At 31.0% G+C, this 27,606-nt stretch overlaps 1 protein-coding gene across 1 annotated transcript in view; it reads right to left on the bottom strand.

Annotated features, from left to right (window-relative positions):
- Nucleotides 1-212: 212 nt before the first annotated feature.
- LOC111628387 (guanine nucleotide-binding protein subunit beta-5-like) overlaps nucleotides 213-27,606 on the bottom strand; it is a 40,049-nt gene continuing 12,655 nt past the window's right edge. The window contains exons 3-7 of the mRNA XM_023372162.1: nucleotides 18,929-19,072; nucleotides 12,540-12,680; nucleotides 11,263-11,359; nucleotides 3,042-3,208; nucleotides 213-2,454 (exon numbers count right to left, since the gene is read on the bottom strand). Coding sequence (XP_023227930.1) covers nucleotides 2,443-2,454; nucleotides 3,042-3,208; nucleotides 11,263-11,359; nucleotides 12,540-12,680; nucleotides 18,929-19,072 — 561 coding nt within the window. The 3' untranslated portion in view covers nucleotides 213-2,442. The remainder of the gene's footprint in view (nucleotides 2,455-3,041; nucleotides 3,209-11,262; nucleotides 11,360-12,539; nucleotides 12,681-18,928; nucleotides 19,073-27,606) is intronic.

Below are 27,606 nucleotides of genomic sequence, written 5' to 3'. Positions count from 1 at the left end.
GGAACGATCGAAAATTGATATTCGAATCTGAACTCCGAAGTATCGAGTGAACTTACTTTGAACGGAGTTCGAATAAATTTTCGCGCAGTTTAATAAAACAAAATTGTTTAAATATTTCATTATTTGCGTGACCAAACGTCAGAAAAATATAAATTTTGTATAAACGCTTTACGAGTGGACGAAAAACTAAATATCAGACCAGACAAGAGAGAGAGATGGTTGCAAATTTTATTTATTTTATCAGAACGAAACTTTGAAAAAGTAAGAGAGTATCCAATCAGTTACTTGACACTTCTCTTTTTACAATTCTATTTTTGACAAAAAAGCAAAAAATAAAATAAATAAATAAATAAATGCAGTCGTTAGGAAAACCAAGCTATATCTCTTTGCAGTCGGAAAAAAATTCGCGAGGTACAGGGAATGCGAGAACGAATATTGCACGGGATGTACTGTACTTAAACAAAGATACAAAAATATTGCACCGGAATCGTTGGTTAACCAAACAAAAAGAAAACTAACACAATGGTCACAAAACTTTCACTCAATTAACGTCTAATTCGTGACTACTGCTTTCTTTCTCTTGGCGCCCCTCGATCGAATTCATTTCACATCCGTATAAACTTCGACCTTACCGGCGAAATTACTTTTGTTATAACGTTTAATCATAAAAGACGCGTGGAGGCCATGGCGGTGGGGGGTGAATTCGTAGTCACTAATTAGACGATATACCTTACAGATAAACATAGAGATGGCTAAAGTTATTCTCGTACAACTTTGGCAGCATTGTTACCGTTTTAAAGATACATATTCAAATTTAAGCGCATCCGACTTTCGAAACTAGTCTCTTCCGTGTTAACGAAGATCCGGAGTGCGGGACGACGGAAGAAAAATGCCACCCACCGAATATACAAACTTAGTTTTTCAAATCCTTTCTAACTCTTAAATCTACCGTCTTATTACATAATATATTAAATGGCATATATTTAGTGCATCGCTGACATTCCTATTTATTTATATACATCAAACGAATTCAATATAATTTAGCTTGCGTGGTGTGACAGTACCAGTAATTTATTTTATATTCGGTTATTATACAGTTTACAGCTGAGTAAAATTCACAACAATCTCGACTCGTTTTACACAATGAATGAAAATATTCATTTTATGAAGATGATTGGCCGACTATTAATTGATCTACTTACACATATCACTCTGTACAGATATCACATAAAATGGTTTCCCGGCTGTTGTTTTGGTTAATTGTTTTTCTCGTTCGCTGCGTACTAAATGTTTTTAAACGACGCCCGGGTTTTCTCGTCTCTAAATCTTATCACCCGTCTAATCTAGGAAGTGTATTATGCCCACACGAACCGCTTCGGTACAAAAGCTATCTTTCTACACTCGAAGCTCTAGATTGTTGACGAATGACTTAAAATATGGCCCGTTAGAACTTTTAAAATTCGTCCAATATAACAAAATAATTGGATATAAATATCTAAAGATAAAAAACAAAAGAAATAAATAGATGATATGTCTAAAATCAATACGAAACAATGACTAGCTTTTCGTCTGTCTTAAGCTATCCGGATGTTAATATATTGCCACAAAAAGTTCGTAATAATTTCATGGTAAAATAAGCGTAATGACTATAATCCAACTAAAACGTTCCGTCGTGAAAATAACGCTGTTGAAAAGATCAAGGAAATGTTATGCATAGTTCTTCTATGCAAAGCTATCCGGATATAGTGTATATATTATATATATATATGAAGTTTATGAGGATGCTATCTCTATTTATATTAAAATGACAACGCAGATAATTAAATCAAATTTACGTTCACAGAATATCAGAAGTGGTCCCCTTGATAACTTATAACTTAACGCATTCTATTGTTTACAGAAATGTCGATCCGCCAAAGAATGACATAAAATTATCTAGCAATTTAAGTAGAGGTGGAGATCGATTTTAATCCGTAAAAAGTTGGTTTAATCGGTTCGTCGTTACCTATTTTAATGTATTCGTCTGAAAAAATAAACCGGAAACTATTCGTAAATATATTAAGTACAATTAAATCGATAAGGAAGATGATGCCTACTAGACAATTAGTCATTTGGTTATAATCCGCCGAATAAAGTCGTCGTCCGTATAATCGTGAAAGCCTAGGTACAGTACATAACACGCATTGGCAGCAAATACCTACCTGGCAGCCATAACATATTGATATACGTCACATCCTAAACAATAAAGGGGCCAGCAGGCAGTAATTCTATTGTAAGCGAATCTTTGGTAGATAGAGCTGGAGTCTGAACACCCAGATCTGATTATTACAAAAGAAAGATGGATATGGAATGTTCACATCCTAACGGAATTCACCAGGTGCTGTTTTCGGATAGCTCTTCTGGTGCTATAATCCTTCCTTCCTTTTCTACAAAGCAAAGCGTTCAAGCCCACACCTATCAAACAGTTAAAGCATAACCTTTGAATAAGGATTATACAAAAATAAAAAATACGAGCAAAGTTAATTGTGGGGTAAGAATTGGTAATTTGGTGATGCTGTTAATGTGATAATGTTTCCACAAAGCATCACCAGATTACTATTGATGATAGCAAGTTATGATTTGTATCAAAGTATCCAAGAAGGACTTTTTCTACCATCTGTGAAGTTGATGTATGTAAAACATCAAAGAAGAATATAAAATAGAAGAATGTTTAATTAATTAAAAGTAAATTTTTTACGTCTTAAAATCATAAAAGTATTATTTTTATTAAATACTTAAACCTATATTATTAACAATTTTTAAGTTAATAATTAAATTATTGATAATTTTCATTTCTCTCTATTAGATCTTCAATACATACATAAAAGATTATCAGTTTCGTGTAAACATTAGTTCTTAATCACATTTTTTTAAATTTATACTTTAATCAAACGTAATATTTAATAATCAATTTCGATAAATACTACATGTTATCTATCAGCATTCTTTAAATTTTGAAATACGAAACAATGGAAAAATTTTTAAAAATATTTTAATCATACCCTTAATGTAAAATCCCAACTTCCGGTGGATAATGCAGTTCCATCTGGCGAGACTTTTAAACAAGTTACTCTGTTTTCATGACCGTACAAAATATTCAGACGAACACATTTCAATGTATCCCATACATTAACGGTGTAATCGTTATAACCGGCAAATAGCAAGCGACCTGCATAAAAAAAAATTATTAATCGTGCATTATACTATACAAAAAGACTGGCGTATAATAAATACAAATGTAAGAGAGAGAGAGAGAGAGAGAGAAATTATTGTGTAAAAACTATTGAATGGCAGCTTATGACACTCAGAATTAATTGACTACTGTAGTAAAAATAAAGTTCAAAACTGCAATTAAATTTTAATAAATTTTATGAAGTGTTAATCTTCCAAAGTATAAATTATATTACTAATATTATATTAGTAATATATAAGTATAAAAATTAATATGTAAAAGTGAATAAAATTAAACTTAATAAAATCGGAACTGAAAAATTGATAGCAAGATCACTTAAAATCGTAAATACGAAATAGAAATAGCTTTAACATTTTTACTATTTCTAACTATTACTAATTTCCATTCATTAAATCTACTTAGTATAGAAAAATAAGTCAGAATCGGTGCAACAGATTATTAGCTGTATCATTCTCCTCCCACTATTTCCTATAGATATTTCTCAGGTTTGGTTTATTGCCTTTTAATAGAGCAAGGGCCTTTTGGACTAAGCTGTGTCAACCATATGATTATTAAGTCACAGACATAAAAAGTCGAAAATATGTAAGATAAAATTACCAAGAATCAGTAAATAAAATCATAAAACTACGTAAAAAAACTAAAAAATAATATAAAAATACTAAAAGTTGCCTAAAATCATTCAACAAAATCAAAAATAAGAAATGCATATGTATAAAATAACAGAAAACAAGTGCCACAATACAATTAAATTGAAGTAAAATAAGATAGCAAGTACAAAGTTAGTATAAAAATGTTAAAAAACTCTTTAAAAGTATATTTTCTACATTTGTTGATTAACAAATGTAGAAAATATAAAATAGCAATATGCAATAAATTGATGTGTTAGTGATAAAAAAATATATACAGTAGAACCTTGATTATCCGGACTAATTGGGGATGAAGGTAGTCCGGATAAGGAAAAATCCGGATAATCGAAACAAATACTTTAATTTGTCTTTTAATGATAATACAACACGTTTTCTTTTCGATGACATATCGGTAATATTAAAAGTAAATACTGTATTTAAATCGTGATCAAATTTTCAAGAAACAAACGTTCGTATTGAATTTGGACTACTACTGACCAACGCTAACAGACTACCTATTGTTTAAAAGGCCCTCTGGTGGCGCAAGAAGACGGATTTTATAAAATAAAAAGCAGTTGAAACTGCATTTTTATGAATAAAAATTTGACAAACTATTTATCGTTTTATGACGAGTAAAATTTTTTCGTCGCGTTCGCGGCTTTTAAGTAATGCATAAACCTTCGAGGCGCGAGGCCCTTCGGACCGCGAGGCATAGGCGGTGGCCCACGTCGTCCATGCCTTACGCCGCCCTTGGTCATAGAAATGATGTAATTTGAATATAAATTATTTATAAATACGTATGTCAAGTTATATTTTTATTACTACGTAAAATATATTTAAGAGTTTACGACCACTGTGCCGGGTGAGACGTTGTTGAAACAAAAAATGTTATGCATTCCATCACGTACATAAACAGTGTCATAATTCGCCAAGTGCAAATCAGCAAATTCGTAAAATTTTTGTTTATTTTGAACAATCCGGATAATGGAGGTTCTACTGTATATATATATTTTTATTTTTATATGTAGCATGTGCTATATATATGTAATATAAAATAATATTGGGACAGTGAGTGTTTAGCACATGCCAGGTCCCTTGTAAGAGTCACTTTGCTCCAACTTGGAGGGGAGACTAGTTCTGTATCTTCGCAGGCTATGGAATAGTCAGAGAATTCACTCACAGAGAGTGGGGTATTTGATACTGCTGTCTTTTTAATGACCGCTCTTTTGCTAGGAGATATAATGCCATTACTCTTTTGAGCTGGAGTTTGTTTTGTACTGGTCAAGGATTTAGTGCTTGTTTTCTGTTTTGGCTGCGGATCAAGTTGACTTATCAAGCATTGCTCATGTTGTATTAGGGATTCATATGGCGATACAGAAATATTTGTTTGAACAGAGATTGGACGGATTTACCACAGTAGCATAGGATGTCTGTTGCTGTTGCCAATGAGGCATTACGATCTTTCTAGCCTTGACATAAAAAATGTTCCACAAGACTTAATTCCTGTATTTGTTTTTTGTTCTGCCACAAAGGACAAGTACATGAACAGAAGGGATGGTCTTCTTGAAATTCATACAACAAGGGTAAACACCATACGTGGTACTTTTGTGACCTGAAAGTCCACCTCTGGCACAAAGATAGATTCTCTAGCAAGATGCCTTTGAATGACCAAACTGTTGGCATTGATAACAGGTTTGGTATGTACAGATGAACTGGACATTGCAAATATCCAGCAATATGAAAGATGGAAATTCAGGAGTGTAAAATGTCAAAATTTTATTGTTTCTGGTGATCTGTTGCCCATCTTTATACATGTTAATATAACGAACTGCCACTACTCCTTCATCAGCCAGTCTCTCAAGAATACACATTTCTGTCAAGAATGGGCATTTTTTGGATGGAAAGGCAATCTCTTTCTGATATCTCTCCCCAAGAAAAGTTAAGCATGGCATGTGAAAAAAACTGAGTAATTGAGATATCTCCTACGTCTTTGTTTTCACGAATTTCTCAGATTGTTTGCAGATACTGTTTATATAAGATCATCACATCATAATTTTTGAATTTTCTGAGGGTTGCCATTGACAGATTCTAACAACTTTTGGCTTAAAAAGGGGGATAGAGCTCCCAACTTATGCTCAGTATTTGAATATAAAATAAGATAATGTGGCTGCACAGGTCCAGCAAAATGAATTTGTGGTCATTTACTTGTTAAATGTTTAACATTAATCTGTACTAATTAGAACACACATGTTAAATTTAAATGGTGTGCTATTACACTTAAACATTTAATTAACAGTCAAACTATTATTGAAAATTATTGGCAGAAGAGATTTAATTTTTTTAAATTATTAAATAGTGAAATCCAAATTTTTTGGAGCTCTAGAGTGGGCTTATTACACAGCTCCAATTTCTCAATAAATAATGTTTCCCAGATGAGTAAACAGTTGCAGTTCTCACATTATACAAAAATGGAAGATTCATTCCACAGAGGTGTAAAGTAATGACTGAAAACCCTTCTAGACAGTTCTGTGGAAATTTTATTTTTACAAATGTCATCTTGATGTTCTACTATACAGCTTTGCAATTTTCTAGCTACAGCCCTGATATATATCACTTTTTCTATCATTGTTTTGGTGTTGTAAGGGAATTATGTATATGCCTGATTTTTCTAATTTAGTTAAGTTATCTCTAGCACTACATAGTATTCTGCATTAGGGTAGCTGTAGTTTTATTGAAAGGTTAAATCCTGACTTTTGAAATCTGGTAATGTATAAGAACACAGACCCAAGATACGAGATGGAAGGGCTTATATAAATGCAATCCTTTTTTATTATTTTTAATTTTGATGGTGAAAACAGGGATTTTTGTACATGGGTGTGAATGCACTTGAATTTTGTGTAAGTATTTTCTGCCCTACAGATTGCCATATTAATAAATTGTAACTCTTTTCTTACCAAATGTTGCGATGATGGTAATATGTAGACTCTACGAATAAGTGCAGCTATGGTGTTGTTTATGTAGCTAGGTGATTGGAATGAAGTTGCTGATATAATATGAGAATATAGATTAAACTTATTATATACATTGAAACAAACTCCTTCATGCATTTTTTGTATTAGGCAATCTAGGAAACTGATGCTGCTATCTTTTTCTTTTTCTACAGTAAAATTGACTGAAGTGTCTATATGAGATAATTGCTGTATAAACTGCAAAAGTTTGAAATTAGTTCTATCCCACAACTATTAATATATTACCTACATAACTAATATATAGTAGTGGTTACTGAACTAATAAAGGTGCCAGAAAAAACTCTGAATACAATATTTCTCATGATTAATTCTGTAAGTATTGCTTATAGTGGAGAACCCATTGGCAATCCCTGTTTTTGAAGATAAATTTGGTTACTAAAACAAAAATAATTGTTTTCTTTTATTAGTAGTAGTGCTTCATGTATTTCTAAAACTTGTTGCTTAGATAAACTTTTGTTAAGTAGTGGTGCATTTGCCAACATCGCAAATGAGATGTTTGGATCAAATGCATAGGTGGCCACAGGGCAGTAATGTGTCACCTGTGTCAAAGGTCCACTTGGTGCTCATGTATTCTAGTATTTAAGGAGCGCTTAGTGGAACTGATATATATAAGGCTCTTGTCCCATCTGCCATCTTTGAGTGGGATGGAGTACACACCAGGAAGTCCATTACAATCCGGAGAGTCCTTTCCATTTCTGAGGATGTTGAAGATTGTAGGACATCTCCTACAGCTGTTCTTTATGTTTAGTGTATTAAAGGCCAATGTATAGATGATGGCCTTCAAATACCACCATCCATGCATGAGTGCGCATGCCCATGCCCATCACAATGGGTTTCGTTAAACAAACAAGTTTATCATCCGTACTTATTACACCACCACAAGACTCGAAACAAACATGACAATGTACAGACAACTACACCATAGATTCACATAACAATATCCTCACCTCATCGCCACCTAACAAAGGGTTGTTGATAAAAAAAAAACAATTATACACAACAACCTTATCCCACAAACAACACTCAAACTTATCAAACAACAGGTTGCTGATCAAACACATCAACAGACAGAAACATTTAACATTAATGAAGATTATGTAACTAAAATAATCCAGCAACAAGCAGTGATAATAGTACAAACACAACAACTACCACTAATGTTACTACAGACACTTTCTCATCCACCACTGATAACATAGACATAGATTTAGTTAATACACTCTCACTTATATTTCAGGAAACACTCACTAAATATTCAGGTACAGATCCCACACATAGACCACAAATACCAAAAATCAACACATCCAAGATAGTAGGAAAAAACACTAAATTATGTAAACACTCACTTACTACCACACTACCATTTAATTTCTACACTCTCAGACATTCATACATTAGTTTATGCTGGAGCAGTCACAGTAGTGACACACCATGAACTGACAATACAATCACAGATAGATACACACAAAACACAATTCTATCACAAGCCTACCTGGCAGAGAAGAATAGAAACACAAATAAATGACATTAGACAGCAATTATGCAGGCTGACACAATACACTAAAAACAATGTAACACCGAAATTAAAGAAACAACTCAAAAACATTTTCAAGAAAATCAAAACACACACAAAACATGAACATTACATTACACACATTACAGAATACATTGATACACTAAAACAGAAACTCGCAGCCAAAGCACAGACTCAAACAATACAAAACATGTTCACTACAAAAACACCAAAATAAATTATTTACAATGAAAAACTCTTTTACAGACAAATTAGTACCAAAACAAACATTGATACACAGCACAATGGCACACCAACAGAAGAAGAACTCACAACTTATTGGTCTTCTCTTTGGTCCAAAGCTGTTACACACAATGCTGATGCAGACTGGATCAAGGAGAAGAACAGAAACTTGCACAACATACCAACTATGCCCTATGCTGAAATAATCATACACAACATCCTCTACACTGTTAACAGAACACACAACTGGAAGACACCTGGTGTAGACAACATTCACAATTTCTGGTACAAAAAATTTACATCACTGCACCAGGAACTAGCTAAACATCTAACACACATCATCATCAATCCACAAGACATGACAAAATTTCTTACTCAGGGCATCACCTACATGAAACCTAAAAACAACAATATCACAGACCCCACACAATACAGACCAATTACATGTCTTAAAACACTACATATTATTGACATCCTGTATTGCAAAAAATTATACAAACATGTTAAAGAACACGACATTCTTACAGTACAATAAAAAGGTTGCCATAGAAATCACGGGATAAAAAGAACAGTTACTCATAGATTCAGTCATTCTACGGCAAGCACACAAACAACACGGAAACATACACATGGCATATATAGACTACAGAAAAGCATTTGACGGTGTTCCACACAGTTGGCTGCTACATATTCTACACATGTACAAAATACATCTATCACTCATTGCCTCATTGCATTCTTCCAAAACACTATGCAGCACTGGAGAACAACACTACATCTCAAGATTCATAACACTTTCATACAAACAAACCAAATATTCATTAGGCAAGGAATTTTTCAGAGAGATTCCTTGAATCCTCTCTGGTTCTGCTTAGTCCTGAACCCATTATCCAATATGTTAAACAACACACAATATGGCTACAATATCAGACATGAAAAAACAACACAGTTTACACTGTCATATCTCATGTACATGGACGACATAAAACTTTATGCATCATACAAAAACAACTTCATTAACTCCTACAAATCACACATTCATACACCAAGGACATACTAATGGAGTTTGGTCTAAACAAATGCAAAACACTTCACACAGAAAAAGGAGTCCTGAAAAAAGAAGATTTTGCACTTTGAAATGGAAATGTTATTGAATCCACGGAGGAGGGTAAGTTCTACAAGTATTAGGATTCCAACAGACCAAACTAACAGAACATACACAAATAAAGCAAAGATTAATTAAAGAATACCAAAGTAGGTTGAATGCTATTCTCAGAACACAATTAAATGCAAAACATTCAGTTAAAGCAATAAGCACATATGTCATCTCAGTACTCACATATTCTTTTGGAGTTATACATTGGACTCACACAGATCTCGAGCAACTTCAAAGGAAAACAAGGACAACACTTACTAAACATAAACATCATCATCCTAAATCCGCCACAGAAAGATTAACCTTTCCATGTAAAGATGGAAGATGAGGCCTCATTGACATTATAAACCTTCACTATATACAAATACAGTCACTGAGTTTTTTCTATTGAATACAAGAAACAAGAAACATCACAGTTACATAAAGCAGTAACTCTAGCAGACTCAAATAACAAACCATTAAACTTACACTCACATCATACAGACATGACACAACGTATAAAAAGCATAGACACCATCAAGCAATCGTGGGTTCAAAAGGCACTCCATGGCAGGCATCCTTATAACCTGGCCCAGGATTTTGTTGACAAAACTGCGTCAAACAGCTGGTTAGATTGGGGATGCCTCTTTGGGGAGACGGAAGGATTCATGATTGCCATACAGGATCAGGTCATAAATACTAAAAACTACAGAAAACACATACTCAAANAGGATTTTGTTGACAAAACTGCGTCAAACAGCTGGTTAGATCGGGGATGCCTCTTTGGGGAGACGGAAGGATTCATGATTGCCATACAGGATCAGGTCATAAATACTAAAAACTACAGAAAACACATATTCAAAGATACAAAACTCACAAATGACATATGCAGAAAATGTCACATCACCAAGAGCTTGCAAAGAAACACAAATTATTAGACATCCACCAACCATACTACAAATACATTCCACAGACAGTATTGGAAAACAACACACACAAAATCTACTATGACAGAGCCATAATCACAGATAAAATAATTTACCACAACAGACCAGACATCACACTCATTGACAAACACAATAAAATCACATACATTATAGCTATATCCATTCCAAACACTCACAATATACAAAACACATTCACTAAAAAATTAGCAAGTACACAGAACTCGCCCAGGAAATAAGGCATCAGTGGAGGATGGATAGGGTGCTTATTGTACCTGTTGTTCTTTCCTCTACAGGTGTCATACCACACACACTACAGAAAGCCACTATGTTGAATACATGTCATACTGTTAGGAAATTCCTGAATACAGACACTGGCACACTTATTTAATTTTAGTTTTGTTTTGGTTGCTTTGTCTTGACTCAGGTCCGGCATAGTACACAGCCACCGGTGTGTACTGAGTATAATTCACTAAACTCCGCATAATAATAATAATAGATAAATGATTTAATAGAGATTAAAAAACAGATTATACATACCACTAACAGAAAAATCAACAGAATTGACACCAAATATAATACTTTGCTTTGAATATACAGCTACTTCTCTATCTGCTCGTAAATCAAACAATCGACACTGTAAAAAAAAGAAAATAACAACATAGGTTTACCAAAATTCCTAAAATTTTTATATACTTTTATATATACTATATATAAAGTATATATAGTATATATTATATACTATATATACTTTATATATAGTATATATAAAAGTATATAAAAATTTTAGGAATTTTGGTAAACCTATGTTGTTATTTTCTTTTTTTTACAGTGTCGATTGTTTGATTTACGAGCAGATAGAGAAGTAGCTGTATATTCAAAGCAAAGTATTATATTTGGTGTCAATTCTGTTGATTTTTCTGTTAGTGGTATGTATAATCTGTTTTTTAATCTCTATTAAATCATTTATCTATTATTATTATTATGCGGAGTTTAGTGAATTATACTCAGTACACACCGGTGGCTGTGTACTATGCCGGACCTGAGTCAAGACAAAGCAACCAAAACAAAACTAAAATTAAATAAGTGTGCCAGTGTCTGTATTCAGGAATTTCCTAACAGTATGACATGTATTCAACATAGTGGCTTTCTGTAGTGTGTGTNGACTACGGCTGATTGAAAGATTTTCTTCCATAAAATTAATCGATTCTACACTAATCCGACTCAACATTTCCAAACATTAATCTGCAAAATGAATAGCTAATAAATAAGATAACTTAAATGAATGTATATTAATATGATCCATAATAATATCTCAATTAGAAAACAGTCATTTTTATTTCAATAAGAAAAAATTCAATAAAACAATAAAAATAATACTAAAATGTGTAACAGAATGTAAAAGTAAATACTTAATAACTATAAAAAGATAACAGTGATACACATCAAGATTTATGACTGAAAAAACAGGAGACAACCATCTTTTTTATTATTTTAATAAATAAAATCACAAAATGTAAACTAAAAGCAAATACTCTCAAGTCAATGAAATTTATCATCATCAAGCAAAAGGTATAACTTAAATGGAATATTTGTATATTTGTACTCCATTCAAGTTACATCTTTTGCTTGATGAACATAAATTTATTAACTGAGAATACTTGCTTTTCATTTAATTTTGTTCTTAGTCATTAAAGTGACAACAAAAGATTATTGTCTCATATTTTATCTGGTACATATAATTATTTCATGCATTCATGTAAATAATGTAGTGAGTAGATTTGAGAACATTATGCAAAATCATTAAAATAATTTACCGTTGCATCATCAGAACCTGTAGCAATAGCATCTCCACTAGGATAAAATTTTACAGTATTTATATCAGCTTCATGTCCTTCAAAAGATTGCACACACTGACCAGTACGCATATCCCAAACCAGAGCCTGTCGATCACAACCCTAAATATTCAAATTAATTTAATTATTATTATGTAATAAAACACAATTCTTGTTTACTTTCATTCTAAAGAAATGTAAACAAAAATCTAAATAAATTTATTTTGGTACATAAATAATCAACAACTTTTCTTGCAGTTGAAATTATCAAATGTCTAAAAAATATTTTCTATCTAATTAGTGATTCCATTTTAATATCTTAAATAAATTACCACCACCACTAACAAAATTTAGGGAGTCAAAATTAAAACATTTTCAATTCTTTCATCTCATTGTTTGATTATACCACACATAAGCAACCTTTCTATATTAATGGGCCATACATAGAACACTGTTTTGATTCACACTTGACCTAATCTTGGGCCAAACATGAATTTTATTAAAACTATACATAAAGGAAACTGTAGCTTTGTAAAATAAATATATATACTATGGATAATTAATTTTCAAATTTATCAGTTACAACCACAACCTCATGACTTTTGTTAACAAATGAATCTATTGTGAATTACCTATGATGTAAATACCCCGTATATCTCGACAGATAAGACAATAGTTGAATCATAAAAAAAGGCCCCCAAAATCCTGGGTCATTTAATAGGACAGATACAAAAAATTAGATTGAAATTTATATAAATTAAAACTATTATAAAAAAATAGACAAACCTTAATTATTTACTAGTAAAGAGCAGGGTATGTGCATGAAATAGAATAGCCCATATGACGTTTTTGTGAATAGTCAAAGTCATTACCCGAATGCTGAATCAGTGCGATTGTTGCAAACATTTGCACTGCTGCCAGATGCAAGAAAATAAAATCTGTTCATTCAAAAAATTACAAATGGGACATAATTCTGTAAACACTATACAGTATTATTATTCAGATGATAATCGCTGATCTAAACTAAACTCATAGGCTGTTGATAGTTTGGGGGTCATCTTATAGGATAGATATATGCTAAAACTATAAAACTTCGACAAAAATTTATACTTTGTCTTATCTGCAGAGATATGTGGTACATTTAAAGAATCTGGAGAGTATGAAGGCCAGAGATAAAGTCATATTTAAATTACTTTTATTTTAAGTTATAATTAATTAAAGTTATTTTGTCTTATCTGCAGAGATATGTGGTACATTTAAAGAATCTGGAGAGTATGAAGGCCAGAGATAAAGTCATATTTATTTTACTTTTATTTTAAGTTATAATTGTCCTTTGTAGATCATTGTTTAGACATAAATTTTATCTTCTTTCCTCCACTTTATATTATACATTACGATTAAATCTCGATTTAACGCCACTGTCTGCCTCTGAAATCGGTAATAAATCGAGTGTAACGCTAAACTGAAGTAATTTGGTGATAACAATGTATTTTCAATGCAAAATTGTATATTTAAAAACTTAAAAAGTTCTGCATTATAAAGAAGATTCGGCTATAAATATCCATTAGCACTTTACTAGAGTTGCGCTATTTCGGGGGGCACTAAATCGAGGTTTTACTGTATTTTTAAAGATGCTTATCAGAAGGATCGATTGTAAACGGCTTAATTTAAAGTCGTAAATATAGAAAATATGTATTTAATTTTTAATCGAGAAAGTAAGTAAAAATTGATTAAATTAAATTTAAATTTATTACTCGCTAAGCTACTTTATAAAATTAAATAATTTATTTTTTTTAATAAGTTGTACATGATTGATGTGTTTTTCTGTAATTTTATTATTTTTTTTTACTAAAAATCATTAACAAAAATTTATAGATTTATTTTTTAGTTTGTTGATTTATTTTTTTTATTTATATAAAGAAAAAATATTTTATTTAGTTTATTCATTAAGCTAAAAATAACTTCACAAAAAATGTTGAAGGGTTTATAAAAATTAACTATACAAAAATCATATTTTATATAACACTAAAAATATTTTTTTAAAGTATTATGTTACAATAGGATTCATGAATGATGACTTTATGTAACAATTGTCAGTTATTTATAACTTGCTAAAAGTCAAATGAGATCANTACAAGTCGTTCCAATCACAGCCCGACACGTGTCAAGTTTACGGACTACGGCTGATTGAAAGGTTTTCTTCCATAAAATTAATCGATTCTACACTAATCCGACTCAACATTTCCAAAATACGTATATTTTTTCGTAGTTTTATAGGAATCGTAATTATAGGGACCGTAATTATAGGGGGGTCGACTGTAAACATCTTTCAAATTGTAATGCTTAAATCCATAAACAAGACAACTGATCATAATATAGTTAAAAAAGAAAAAGAAAACATTATATATAGGACAGTTAAATTACCCGTATTATTTATTATTAAGATGGTATAATAAAAAATTTAAAATAGAGAAGGAAGCCCTTAAAAATTTATTGTACTCCATTACTTTTTATATAAACAAATAAAATAAACTTATAAATGGTTTTCATAGAAGACTTTTATAACCTTTATGAGATTATACAAAGTTTCTTTAAACAACATTAGGCTCAAGTAGTACCAGAGTTAAAATCAAAAGTAAGTAATTTGTTAATATTAAAATATAGGATTAATACAAGATTAAAAATAGAATAATTAGTTGATAAATTTGAGTGCAAAGAGCTTGTTTCCAGTTGTCACTCAAGAGAAGCTTTGAGAATATTACACACTAAATTAAAATAACATTTAGCAGTATAAAAATTAAATCATCATTCCTAGTTTATTTACATACAAATGTTGAGTTAGCAGGGAGCCAGGCCACTGGGATGATCCCTAATGACCACTTAATATGAACGAGTTGGCGAAACCTGCTATCAGTTTGTCGGATGGCTTAGGAGGGCAAATCGAGTGGGGAGAGGTCGTGACGAGGTGTCCAAATAACTACACAAGTTGGAAAATAACACATTTACTAAACAACTAAGAGATTATACATATCAAAGGAAAAAGCATAAACAACACATGCATAAATAATAAAAGGAATCTATTCTATATCTATGCTCTAACCTAATACCAAAGACCAAGAGAGACCTCTCTAAGAGGGACACAGGAGGGAGAGAGGGACAAAATTCGGGCAAGGGTATACCTCGTAAGATTTGATCTCTTTGTTTAGGGCATTGATAGGACGCACTGGGATCGGCAGTTTCTAATCAAAGTTTCCTTGGATGGCAGTATAGAGCGATGGACGATATGTCCGTAGTGGGTGTACGCTCTGTTGATCTCTGAGTTAAGAGGTTCTCTTCGGCTGTCCATGTTGGAGATGCAAATTTCACCCCTTTTTATACTTATCTTGGAGGGGGAATCATGGGGAAAGACATCTGATGCAATCGCCAGCTCTACTTGCATACAGCTGTGTTTACATTATTGTCATTCTTTTCTTCCAATAGTTAATATCTTCCCATCATAAAATTGTCAAACTCCCTGATTTATTGACATGAGGTGCCTTATGTCCAACTACATCTCACTCCCTTAGAAAAATCATTGCCTTATTTGGGCATTTAGATCGACTTTCTCACCGGGTCACTCGGACTTAGAGGTGAGTATGGGATATCGTTTTAGCCTCATTGGTGACCTTTTGATTACTCTCTATACCTTATATCTACGTGAGACTTGAACGATCCCTTGGTGAGAGGGGAGTCCTTCTTCAGACGATTAAGGTCACCTTCAATGTGACACAGTACACAAAGTGCGAAAATTCACACTTATGTCCGAATTCTCACACAAATAAACATCAATGTAATATTAATGAGCAGTCAATTAAAGTTACAGGTAAAGAAAAATGTTGGAAAATAAAAAATTATATTTATATTAATAAATATAATTCTTTATTTTCCAACATTTTTCTTAATATTTATATTAATAAAGAAAATAATACAATAAATTTAAAATGTAATAAAATAAGAAATAAAGAATGTCCACAAAAATATCAAAACAATTTCAAGAAGAGTTTTTTTTAAATTGTATTTTATAGAGGGCATTATTGTTCTACTGACTGAATTTTAAATATACAGTAGAACGTCGTTTATCCGAATCAATTGGGGACTGGAGTTGTTCGGATAACTTATTTTTCGAATAACCGATTATGTACGAAAAAATATATTAACCTATCCCGTGTTGAAATTTTTCTCCGTTGCGGGTCGCTTCGCGTTGAATTTTCGTCAATGTTAAGTCTAACATATACTTTTTAAAATAATAATTGTGGCTATTGTATCGTTAAAAATTATTTTTTTATTTCTTACAAACAAAATAAATATATTGAAAAATATAAAAACCAAAAAATATATACTTTAGATGATGATCTAGTATCATAAACGTTTGATTCAGCAGGACACACAGTCTTCAGAAAAACACCACACAAAAGTGCCAGTGCTGCCAGCTAAAAAACACACACCAACAAAAAAAAATATTGGAATAGCCCAAGATATAGCCAAAGATTGCAGCGCCACAGCACTAGCAAAAATTTAAATTTGCTGACTGGAATGCTTTCGGATAACCGACGTTTCGGATAAACGACGCTCTACTGTACTTGAAATTTATGAGTTGTTATTTTGTTTATTTAATGTAATTCAGGATAACAATGAACGAAGTCAAACAGCATAAAGAAAAATTATAACAAATTTTGATGAAAAACCAAACTCTCATAATTCAAGCTTCACCAAAAAGACGGGAGCACCAATAAGAAGAAAAACATTAAAAATGAGAAACAACTCAAAATGCCATATAATAGCCCAATAATTTAGCAACTAATTTGATTCAAATGAACTATAAACTGAGTTTAGAGATGCTGTTGACATATACAATTCAAAATGAACTGGAGTGTGGAAACCGGGCAACTATCCAATGATGATTTGAGCATACTAGTGACATTAATAGAAAAGTTGTAAATGTTTTCTTAAAAATAATTAACTATTTTCTGTTTAAAATCATCCAACAAAAGTATACTTAAGCCATCATCTACAATCCTGATGTAAAAACGTAATAAGCCAACAATAGTATAAATTACTTTATAATCTATGTATCAACATCCCAAAGCCTGATGTATTGATACTTAGCAAATGATCACCGTAATTAATCATCTAAAAAATAACATGTATGTTGCTTGAAATTAAAGTAATAATCCAGTTTTAAATCAGTCAAAGTTTTTCATGGACATCCTTTAATCAGAAAAGTATTCTTGTATGCAAAAATTTGGTTGGCACCATAATAAAAGTAAAATAAATGTTTTGGATTTCAAAACATCTATATGAAATGTATTATGGTACTTGGAATATATATGTTTTCAGTATGTCAATAAGTCATAACTTTTTAAGGTAATACTTATTATATCGGTAATGAATTTTAGAATTGATTCATTTACATTTTACAATGAAGAGAAGCCAAATATGACTAACAGAAATCCTATGACAGACATTATGGTAGCAGGTAATTTGTAAATGGTATGTATTTATTTGTTTATGTTAAAAAATAATAATTTAGTTCAATATTGTTTAGAGGATGTACTATTGTATATGGAAATTTTTAAAATCAAAATTGTCAACTTTTTGGCAATGAATTCAAGCATATGATTGATGAAAAACACAATTGTGGTAAAAATGTTTACAAGAAGGTTCCAGATACTTATCAAAATGTATTGCCTTACTTACATGACAATAAAATAATATTTCTGTTTTAATTTTTACAAATAATTGTATTATACTATAGCATAATATTACATTAAACAAAGTACATGTAAATAGTACATAAAGTACAAAAGTTTAAAACATGAATCAACTTGTGTTCTGCAATCATGATTGTTGAAAATGCTATAAAGTTTTACTCTAATTTTGTAAAAGCTTATTAATTTCTGAAATGCTTTTTCCAATACTACCACAATAAATGCTAATCTTGAAATTCATATCATAACAGATGAAATGTGTGTCTTTTTCTCACAAAGTGCAGTGTCTTTTTTGAAAGTTTTCAGTAATAATACAATAATGTAAAAATGTTTTGAAATATGTCTAATAATTTTGTAACTTGTGTGCTGTTTAAGAAACATTTTTCAAAACTTTGGAAAGTGTAAACTACTTCTTGAAAATTTTGCAATATTTTCTACAATTCTTTGCTTAAATAGTGACAAGAACTGTAAAATATCTGTTGTTATTTATGCTCCAAATTTCATAAAAATTGTTAAGATATTGTTATATTTTTAAGAAATCATTTTTCACAAGACTAAATCTGATATTTTACAAAAAGTTGTATTCTTATTTTATGAATAATAAAAACATTTTATTTCACCTACAGCAGAAACAAACGTATTGCCCGTTTCTGAAGGAGATAAGTCTAAAGCCATTACATCGCCTGTATGACCATGAAAACTTTGTAGTAATTGAGAACATTCAACATCCCAGAGTGCACATGTGCTGTCACCACTACCTGTAAGAATCTGAAAATATACAAACACAATATTAATTAATAAATTTCAATTTTATACACTTAAAATAATTCTGTTTCAAAATACAGTAGAACCTCAATTTAAGGGACCTCCATTTAACAGACAAAATTTCCAGTCTTTATGAAATACTGAAAATTAACTCTCTATTAATTTTAAAATGCATTTTATATGTAATTAAATTAACAAGTTTATTTTTTCAAATCCAAGAGTCACTGCTCTTATCTCCAAGCCACAACAGGAGTGTCTTAATTATCATCATCCAAAGATGAATAAATAGGAAATTTTAATTCAACAAAATTGTGTTTTTGTCAAGTTAAATTTTTTTTTCTTTTAAGATTTATTTATTTGTTTTATCAAATATAATTAATGTATAGTTTCCAAAATATGTTAATTTTTTTTTTAGATCATATAATCATTTATTGCAGTCTCAGAACTATGGTGAGTATGTAAGCAATAATACATAAAAAAAACTTTTCTGTAAAATTAAACTTCTCATACATACTTAATTTTAATTATGTAAACATAAAAACAAACTAGGTAATTTGTCAATTTTTAATATGTGCATTCATTAAATCTACTTTATTATATAATCGACATTTGGCTTTAATGGGCAACTCCTTGCCTGAATTAGTTTGTTAAATTGGGGTTTTCGAAACAACCTCCTACAGTTAGAGCCAATGGGTACTTCCCAAAACGTTTCATGAAGTTCAGGACTTTTAACTTATATTCTAGCGAAAGATTGCTGACTGCAACAATTCGGATGTCTTGAAAAATATTTTTCAAGACATCCGAATTGGGGTTTTACTGTAATAACAGATAATATATACATAACTATCACAATATTCAGAATTCTCAATTAACAGTAAAAAGATCTGTTTACCATAAGAAAAATACTGATTAAAGTTCCTACTTTGATCATTACCTAAGCATGTTTTAATGTAATTTTGATGCTGTCCAACTCAGACTACCTTAGAGTCTACTGACCACATTTGATTTCTTAGTAGATTCAGGTGTGTAAGGTTACAGTGTCTGCAAAGTTTGCATGGCAGATAATTAACAATGAAAAGATAAATGAAAAATATCGCCTTTGTGCATGGAGTAACTAAAGTTATAATACTGATGAGTAATGTAAATCATTAGTAATACATGAATGCATTAAAATTCATGTACAGTAGAGCGTCATTTATCCAAAAGTCAATTATATGAAAGAATTCCAGTTGGCAAATTTAAATTTTCGCCAGTGCTGTGGTGCTGCAATCTTTGGCTATGTCTTGGGCTACTCAAATATTTTACATTTTTGATACTAAATTAACTTCTGAAGTATAATTTTTTTATTGTTTTTATATTTTTCAATTTTTAACAATACAATAGTCTTCGTTAGGCTTAACATCTACGAAAATTCAACGCAAAGCGACACACAATGGAGAAAAATTTCAACATGGAATAGGTTAATATATTTTCTTGTACATAATTGGTTATCCGAAATATTGATTTTCCGAACAACCCCAGTCCCCAATTGATTCGGATAAACAACGCTCTACTGTATTACTAATCTTCAACTGGAAAAGGCAAATTTGCTGTACAAAGGCTTGAAATGTGGCCATGTTAACAGTAAATCATCTAAAAGAAATAATTATGGCTCAGAGATGAATGAGAAGAAATAACGCAGTAAAGTTTTATTACAGCAATATTAGTGAAACAACATGTTTTTAGATAATTGATATGTTGTATAACAGTGTTTTTCAACCTTTTTGAATACGCGACCCCTTTACAAGTTAAAAAGTTCTGGCGACCCCCCTAGGGCGATATTAAAACTATATCAGTGATTTTAAAAATTATGTATTTAATTTTCTTTCTGTTGAGAGAAATTATTCTACTATGCATATGTAGCTAGAACTATTTCTAAGACTAACAGCACAAAACCTTTCTCACTAATTTCTAGCCTTATTAACTGGAGTAAGGCCTATTAAGAAGGCCGAAAACGTTTGTACTCCAGTTAATAAGGCTAGAAATTAGTGAGAAAGGTTTTGTGCTGTTAGTCTGAGAAATTATTGTTGACTAAAATAAGAATTTAAGAAGGATCGACAATAACTTATGACACGTATGGTATGATACTTCTCTCTCATAGGAACATTGGGTTCGGAGTGCTGTTGACCTTTTTTTTAGGACGACAGTTTTTAACTTCCACTTTTCTACTTATTACTTTTTTTACAGGTCAGCTCAGCACTTTTTCGGCTATCATTTTCTGGCCCCTCCCTGGCGAAACCCATCATTCACACCTAAATGTCAATCAAAAAACCAANCAATATTGCTAGACACACACTCATAAACCTATTAATATCATTAAAATAATAATAAAATGATAAAACTATTAACCAATAAAATATTTACATCATGCTTAGTTGTTGACAGCTTTACAATTACATGACAAACATTTTAACAATATATTATACAACAGTGTTTTTCAACCTGTGGGTCGCGACCCACAGGTTGAAAAACACTGTTGTATAATATATTGTTAAAATGTTTGTCATGTAATTGTAAAGCTGTCAACAACTAAGCATGATGTAAATATTTTATTGGTTAATAGTTTTATCATTTTATTATTATTTTAATGATATTAATAGGTTTATGAGTGTGTGTCTAGCAATATTGTAAAACCTTTTTTTTGCCTTATATTTAAACTATGATTATCTAACTGATGAGGGCCATTAAAACCAAGGACCAAAATGCATTTTAGGAGGCATATAAGACAATAGTTTCAATTGTATGATAACCATTCCATAAAATTAGGTACTACATAATTGTAAAAAGTATATTGTATTATATATAAAAAAGGGATTAAAGGCTGATTGATAAATGAAATTTTAAACAAAAAATTTATACCTTTTTATTCACATTTCAAAAAAAACATTATTTATTTGGTTACCCAATATATACTTTTCTTCTCAATTTCTAAAGTCCTTTAAAGTTAATAATTTCATTAATTCTTCAACAATACAATAATAATATGTTAAATATTTCATTCATAAAAAGTATTTCAGTACATTAAGGCTTCTTCAGTTTAAAATTGAACAATTTGTTCCATTTGTAAACAAATTAAAAAATATATATATTTAAATATTAGTAATAAAATATCTTAAAAAGTCATCATGTTACAGAAATAATAATAAAATTATTAACAGTGAAAACCTAAATTAATTCATGTTTCTTCTTCTTTAAGTAAATTTTACACTCAAATTAAATTTGTTTTTTGTAAACTTAATATACATTTGAAATAATTAAATTAAAAAACTAACTTTATAAATATATCAAAAATAATTACTCTAAATATACTCATCATTGCTATAAAAATTATCATACCATGAAGAAGAAGTTGTATCACTGTAAAACTTTGTCATGTAGATAAATAAGTCTCAAGCAGATATGAAAATGATTAGAGTTGTAGCAAGTTTGTTGAAAATAATATTGATGACACCACTAAACTTGATAAAATTATGATTAAAAATTATTAGACACAAATGCACAATAATACAACTGTATATGAAGTTTTATTTAAATGACAAATAAAAAAAAATTTATTAAAGACTTATTTTATTGCTTTTGATATATGACTGAATATCATACAAATCTGAATTTTCACCAATAGTTCATGTAACTCTAAATATAACTAGAAGTAAACAAGGCATTGCATTCACAACTTCATTTTTGTTATGTTGAGAACTTACAACATAAAAATTACTATATCACTGCTAAACCTTTAATTTCTGGTAAGATATAATACACAAACAAACAAACGTTTTCAATCTTAACAGAGATCTGCCTCAGGTTCTTGGATCACTTGAGTTCTAAATATGGAATGTTAACATTCGATCATTTTAAATACAAATGTGAGATTTTGACTCCTTTTCCCTTTCCACTTTGTTTGATCAACATTAATTAACGGTTTAAAGTCATAATTAAATATTTAAGTAATAAAAGAAAGGTCAAGCAGTGAAAAGATAATGAAGCGGAAGTGGTCAACCCTATACATACCAAATTCCTCTGAAACCTGTGGTCCTTGATCGGGACACTATACATCCCTGGTGCTCAAAAATTATTCAGTGTGTCCTTCACATTCCTCAGTAACAAGTATATTGTTTGCATCCTTCTGTATGCCAATTTGGTGCCCTTCTTTCGTGCAATTTCCCCATATAAGGAATGCAAGTTTTTGTTGTACTCTATGACTCTGTGTCTTGCATTAGGGTCCCATTCAGGATCTGTTGGTGCCCCTGGTCTATAGGGATGCATCATCCCATGCGTTGCCTAAGTCATGAGCCAAACCACAAATTATGTCTTTTTTGTACCCATGTCCTGTGGCAATGTCTTCTAGGTGTCTAAGTTCCTTGACCGTGTCTTTCCATACATAGTTGAGTATAAATGACCAATTACTCCGCAATCTTATATGGATAAGGATACTCAGAGTCTGCCAGTTTGTATAGTGGCAAGAAGCAGGGTTTGTAGTACACCCATGTCTCAATCTCACCTTTGTTGAGCTGAATGGTAAGATTTAAAAAATGCACACTAGTTGTTGACAACTGTTCTAGTTTGAGGGTGAGTCCGTATCGGTTGTCATTCATGCTGTCTAAAAAGTCATTGACATTCGGCTCCTTATTCCAGATGATAAATCACATCATCAATGTACTTCCAGTATATAATGTTTTCAGGTGTAAATCTGAGGATGACCTCGCTCTCTAACTGCCTCAGTACCAATTCACTTATGTGAATTGGTACTGTGGCAGTTAGAGGGGGCCCCTTTTTCTGCAGGTATGTTCTGTTGTCAAAGCTAAATATCTAGTTGTAGCACATGAGGTGCATAAGCTCAAGGACTTGTTTGCATTGTGCCAGTAGCTTACAATGTAAACAAGTCCTTAAGCTTATGCACCTCAAAACACCAGTCTTATAAGATCATTCCAGACAGACACATCAGAGCCCTGAAAACCCTGCAGTTATATACAAAGCTAGCAGATAAGGGATGTGTATAAATTTCACAATATTGTATGCATGGCGATATGCATGTGAGGAACAACACCATTAATAATTGCATATTATTCCCCTAAGAATGAGCTCCTGCATTAATATACAGATATGGGAGACTTTTGACTATATTTTGATATATTTAAATACATTAATTTTAGTATATTCAGGGTTCCTACTCAAATTTCTGTTTTGAATTCTCTGACTTTCCCTGACCAACTTTGTCCAAATTCCCTGACCCTCATATTTTTTAGTGTGGAATATCGACATAATAAAACAGCATTTACTGTTAACATTGAGTACATTTAGCCCTCTTTTTGCACAGTTTATATGCTTCAAAGACTGCCACATTAAAAAAATACAGTACATACATTCTGTAGAAAAATGTTTGATAGAATCCACAACTTCAATGTAATGAAAAAATAAGCAATTTACAAACAAAACACAAGCTTTTTATTTTATCATCATTTATCATTATTATTTGTATGTAAATCTAGTAAATACAAGGTAACATAAAATCAACAAAAATTATTCTTTGATAAACAAATAGTACTGTACTGTGCTTAAAATGAACTCTTGACTTAGAAACACATAATTTTAAAATCAATCTTTCAACAAAAAGAGTAACTTTTTTTTAACCTTTTTACATTACCATCTGTTGCATATCTTAAAAACAGTTATTGCAAATATAATGTTTAAACATGCATTATTATATGGATAGGATAGATAGGGTGTGACCCATATCCTATTTCTGAGATCAAAGAATGTTTTGATGAGAAGAAATAAAACTCATATTTAATCACTGAGCCTTCTACTGCCCCCATGAAAGCCTCCAGTGCCCGCAAAGGGGCGTTATCACCCACTTTGAGAAAGGATGATCTAGACCAGTGTTTCTCAACCCAAAACTCATCGCAGACCGGAAAATATCTGCTTTTTTTAAGTGGACCGGTGACAATATTATTTTTAATTGAAAAAAATTCTCTGTTGTAAAAAGAACTGCAAACTACATTGAGCAATAAATATTTGTTATTTTATTTACCAGTACATTAGTATACAAATCAATGTGATTGCTGCTTTTCTTTTTTGCTAGTAAGATCATCAATTCTTGGAGTTAAGGTGGTAACTGCAAGGCGTGAGGCAGAACTAACACTATAACGATTTCGTTGTTTCAATTTTATCATTACCATTGCTGAAAACGTTGATTCACATAAGTACATTGTTGAAAAAGGTAGTAATATCCTAACTGCCTTTTTATGTAAAACTGGATATTCAGATTTAACTTTAATCCAAAACTGTGTTATGGGCATTGATTCAAACAATGTTTTAAATCCCAAGTCTGAACTTAATTTGATTAGTTTTTCGTATTCAAAGTCGTTCAATCTATTAGTTTGCTATCAATAAACGGATTAATAATCCACATATTTCCTATTTGAGAACAACACATGGCAGGTTAAATACATATTTTTAAAGTTTTTGCAGACTGGTCAGATTAGAGTTGCAGACCGGCGGTTGAGAAACATGGTCTAGACCAGGGGTCGGCAACCTGCGGCTCGCGAGCCACATGCGGCTCTTTGGATGTGAAGCTGCGGCTCTTTAGTTCCATACGCAAATATTTATTTTATAAAAAAAAAACATTTAAAAATCGTTCTGAATCGATTAACGAGGATTAGGCATCGATTCTATCTCTCAGCCACTTGTACTTTTCACCGCACCCCTCCCCAGTGACACGCGTCGTCACTGTCGTCAGTCCGTCGAAAGCTCTCGAATGACGCCGTCGTCGGATGTTTCTATTATCTAATTTGTTGTGAAAAACACTACTTATATATGAATAAATAGATATTTTTTCTTATGAATAAATAGATTAGTTTTTTTTTTTTTATCAAAAAACTTTATTTATGCGAGTACTATTTATTGTTGGCAAGAAAAAATTTTGTGGCTCTTTAAAAACTTTGAAATTTTGTAAATTGTAATTTTGGCTCTTCCGACTCAAAAGGTTGCCAACCCCTGGTCTAGACTATTCCTCAAGTTTCTATAAAATATTTCTATTCATTCCTTTTTTTCTCTAATAATTAAATTATTTTACGTTTTTCTATTTTAGTTCCGGACAATTCCGGAATCTCACACTTGTATTCCTATGAAGTCATAGTATTACGAAAAATGGGATTCTTAAAACTTATAAAATAAAATATATACAGAAATAAACAACAAACGAAATTACAATTATACGTTATTAAAATATAGAAGTTCAGCGCAGAGAATCGTAACTACAAATTCTTTCTTTTGCAACATAACTATAAAAATTGTTTTGGTGTTGTTTCGCACAAAAAAATAATCAAATTTATTTTAATTTTTTAGTAATGTAATTATTTTTTGAAAACTTTACAGCTTTTTAATTTTTAAATTTTAATTATAAGCAAGTTAACATTGGTTAAACTATTGGATTACCTGTTGATTTTCGAAAATACAACTACAGAATATTTATTACAAGCATGATCAATCTTGCCAGTTTTTAGCCCTAAATTTGCCAAAATCAGTGATATTTGTTACCCAATGTCATTTCAGTTAACTAATTATTAAACTATGTATCGAAGTTGCGGAAAAAAATGGAAGAGAGAGGGAAAATATGCTTGCAGTACAGTACATTCAAGGAAAATCGTAACAACAAATATAAAAAGCTTGTGCCAACAACAAGTCAGCGCCAGTATTTTACTGTAAACGTCGGGTAACTATTTATAATTTTTTATGTTTTAAACTGAAAAACGATTAAATTACAGATTTTTACTGATCTGTTTAGCTATTTTGAAGTGAACATTCTAATAAATTACGATTTCAACTTTTAAAAGTTTGCAAACAAATTTTTAATTAGTTATTTTTTATTCTAATAAACAATTTCATTTTTTTATAATCGCTGAATTACTAAAATTAAAAATTAAACACTATTACATAAAAGTAGTTTATCCTGTTATTAATTAACTCCCTTGCTACCCACTAATTTTTAATATTAATGTAATTAAACATAAAAAATATTTAAAACTAGGAAAAAAACGAAAGAAATGTGTTAATTTTGAAGAAAAAGCTTCAAACTTTATTTTCCATTGTCTCGCCTTTCTGTGAAATATGACACCGATGAGTCAGTGTGTTTACAGCTGGATGACCTGGAGAACAGCTGGTTTTGGATTTCCTGGGACATTCTCATAGAAGTCTCGGGAGGAGAAGGGTTTAAAGTAGAGTGAATACTAGCTGGCCGTATATTTTTTAATATTTTTCAAAAATTACGTTTTTTTATTGCGATTTCCGACCCCCCGACTTAATTAAACGTATATATAATAAAATATATTAATTTAAAAAATTAAAAAACTATTGGAGGTCGTTTTTGACATCAGAAACTAGCTTTAAATAACTTTATCGAAGTAAAATCCGTGCACTACTACTTTAGAACGATGAATGAAATTTGATAAAAAAAACTTCCCATTAAAAAACAATTAAGCGTTAATCGTGCGTCATTAAAG

This window comes from Centruroides sculpturatus, unplaced genomic scaffold (assembly GCF_000671375.1).
Source record: "Centruroides sculpturatus isolate CEXI.00-Female unplaced genomic scaffold, Cexi_2.0 scaffold483, whole genome shotgun sequence".
Taxonomy (NCBI): Eukaryota; Metazoa; Arthropoda; class Arachnida; order Scorpiones; family Buthidae; genus Centruroides; species Centruroides sculpturatus.
This window is presented reverse-complemented; position numbering and strand designations above follow the sequence as displayed.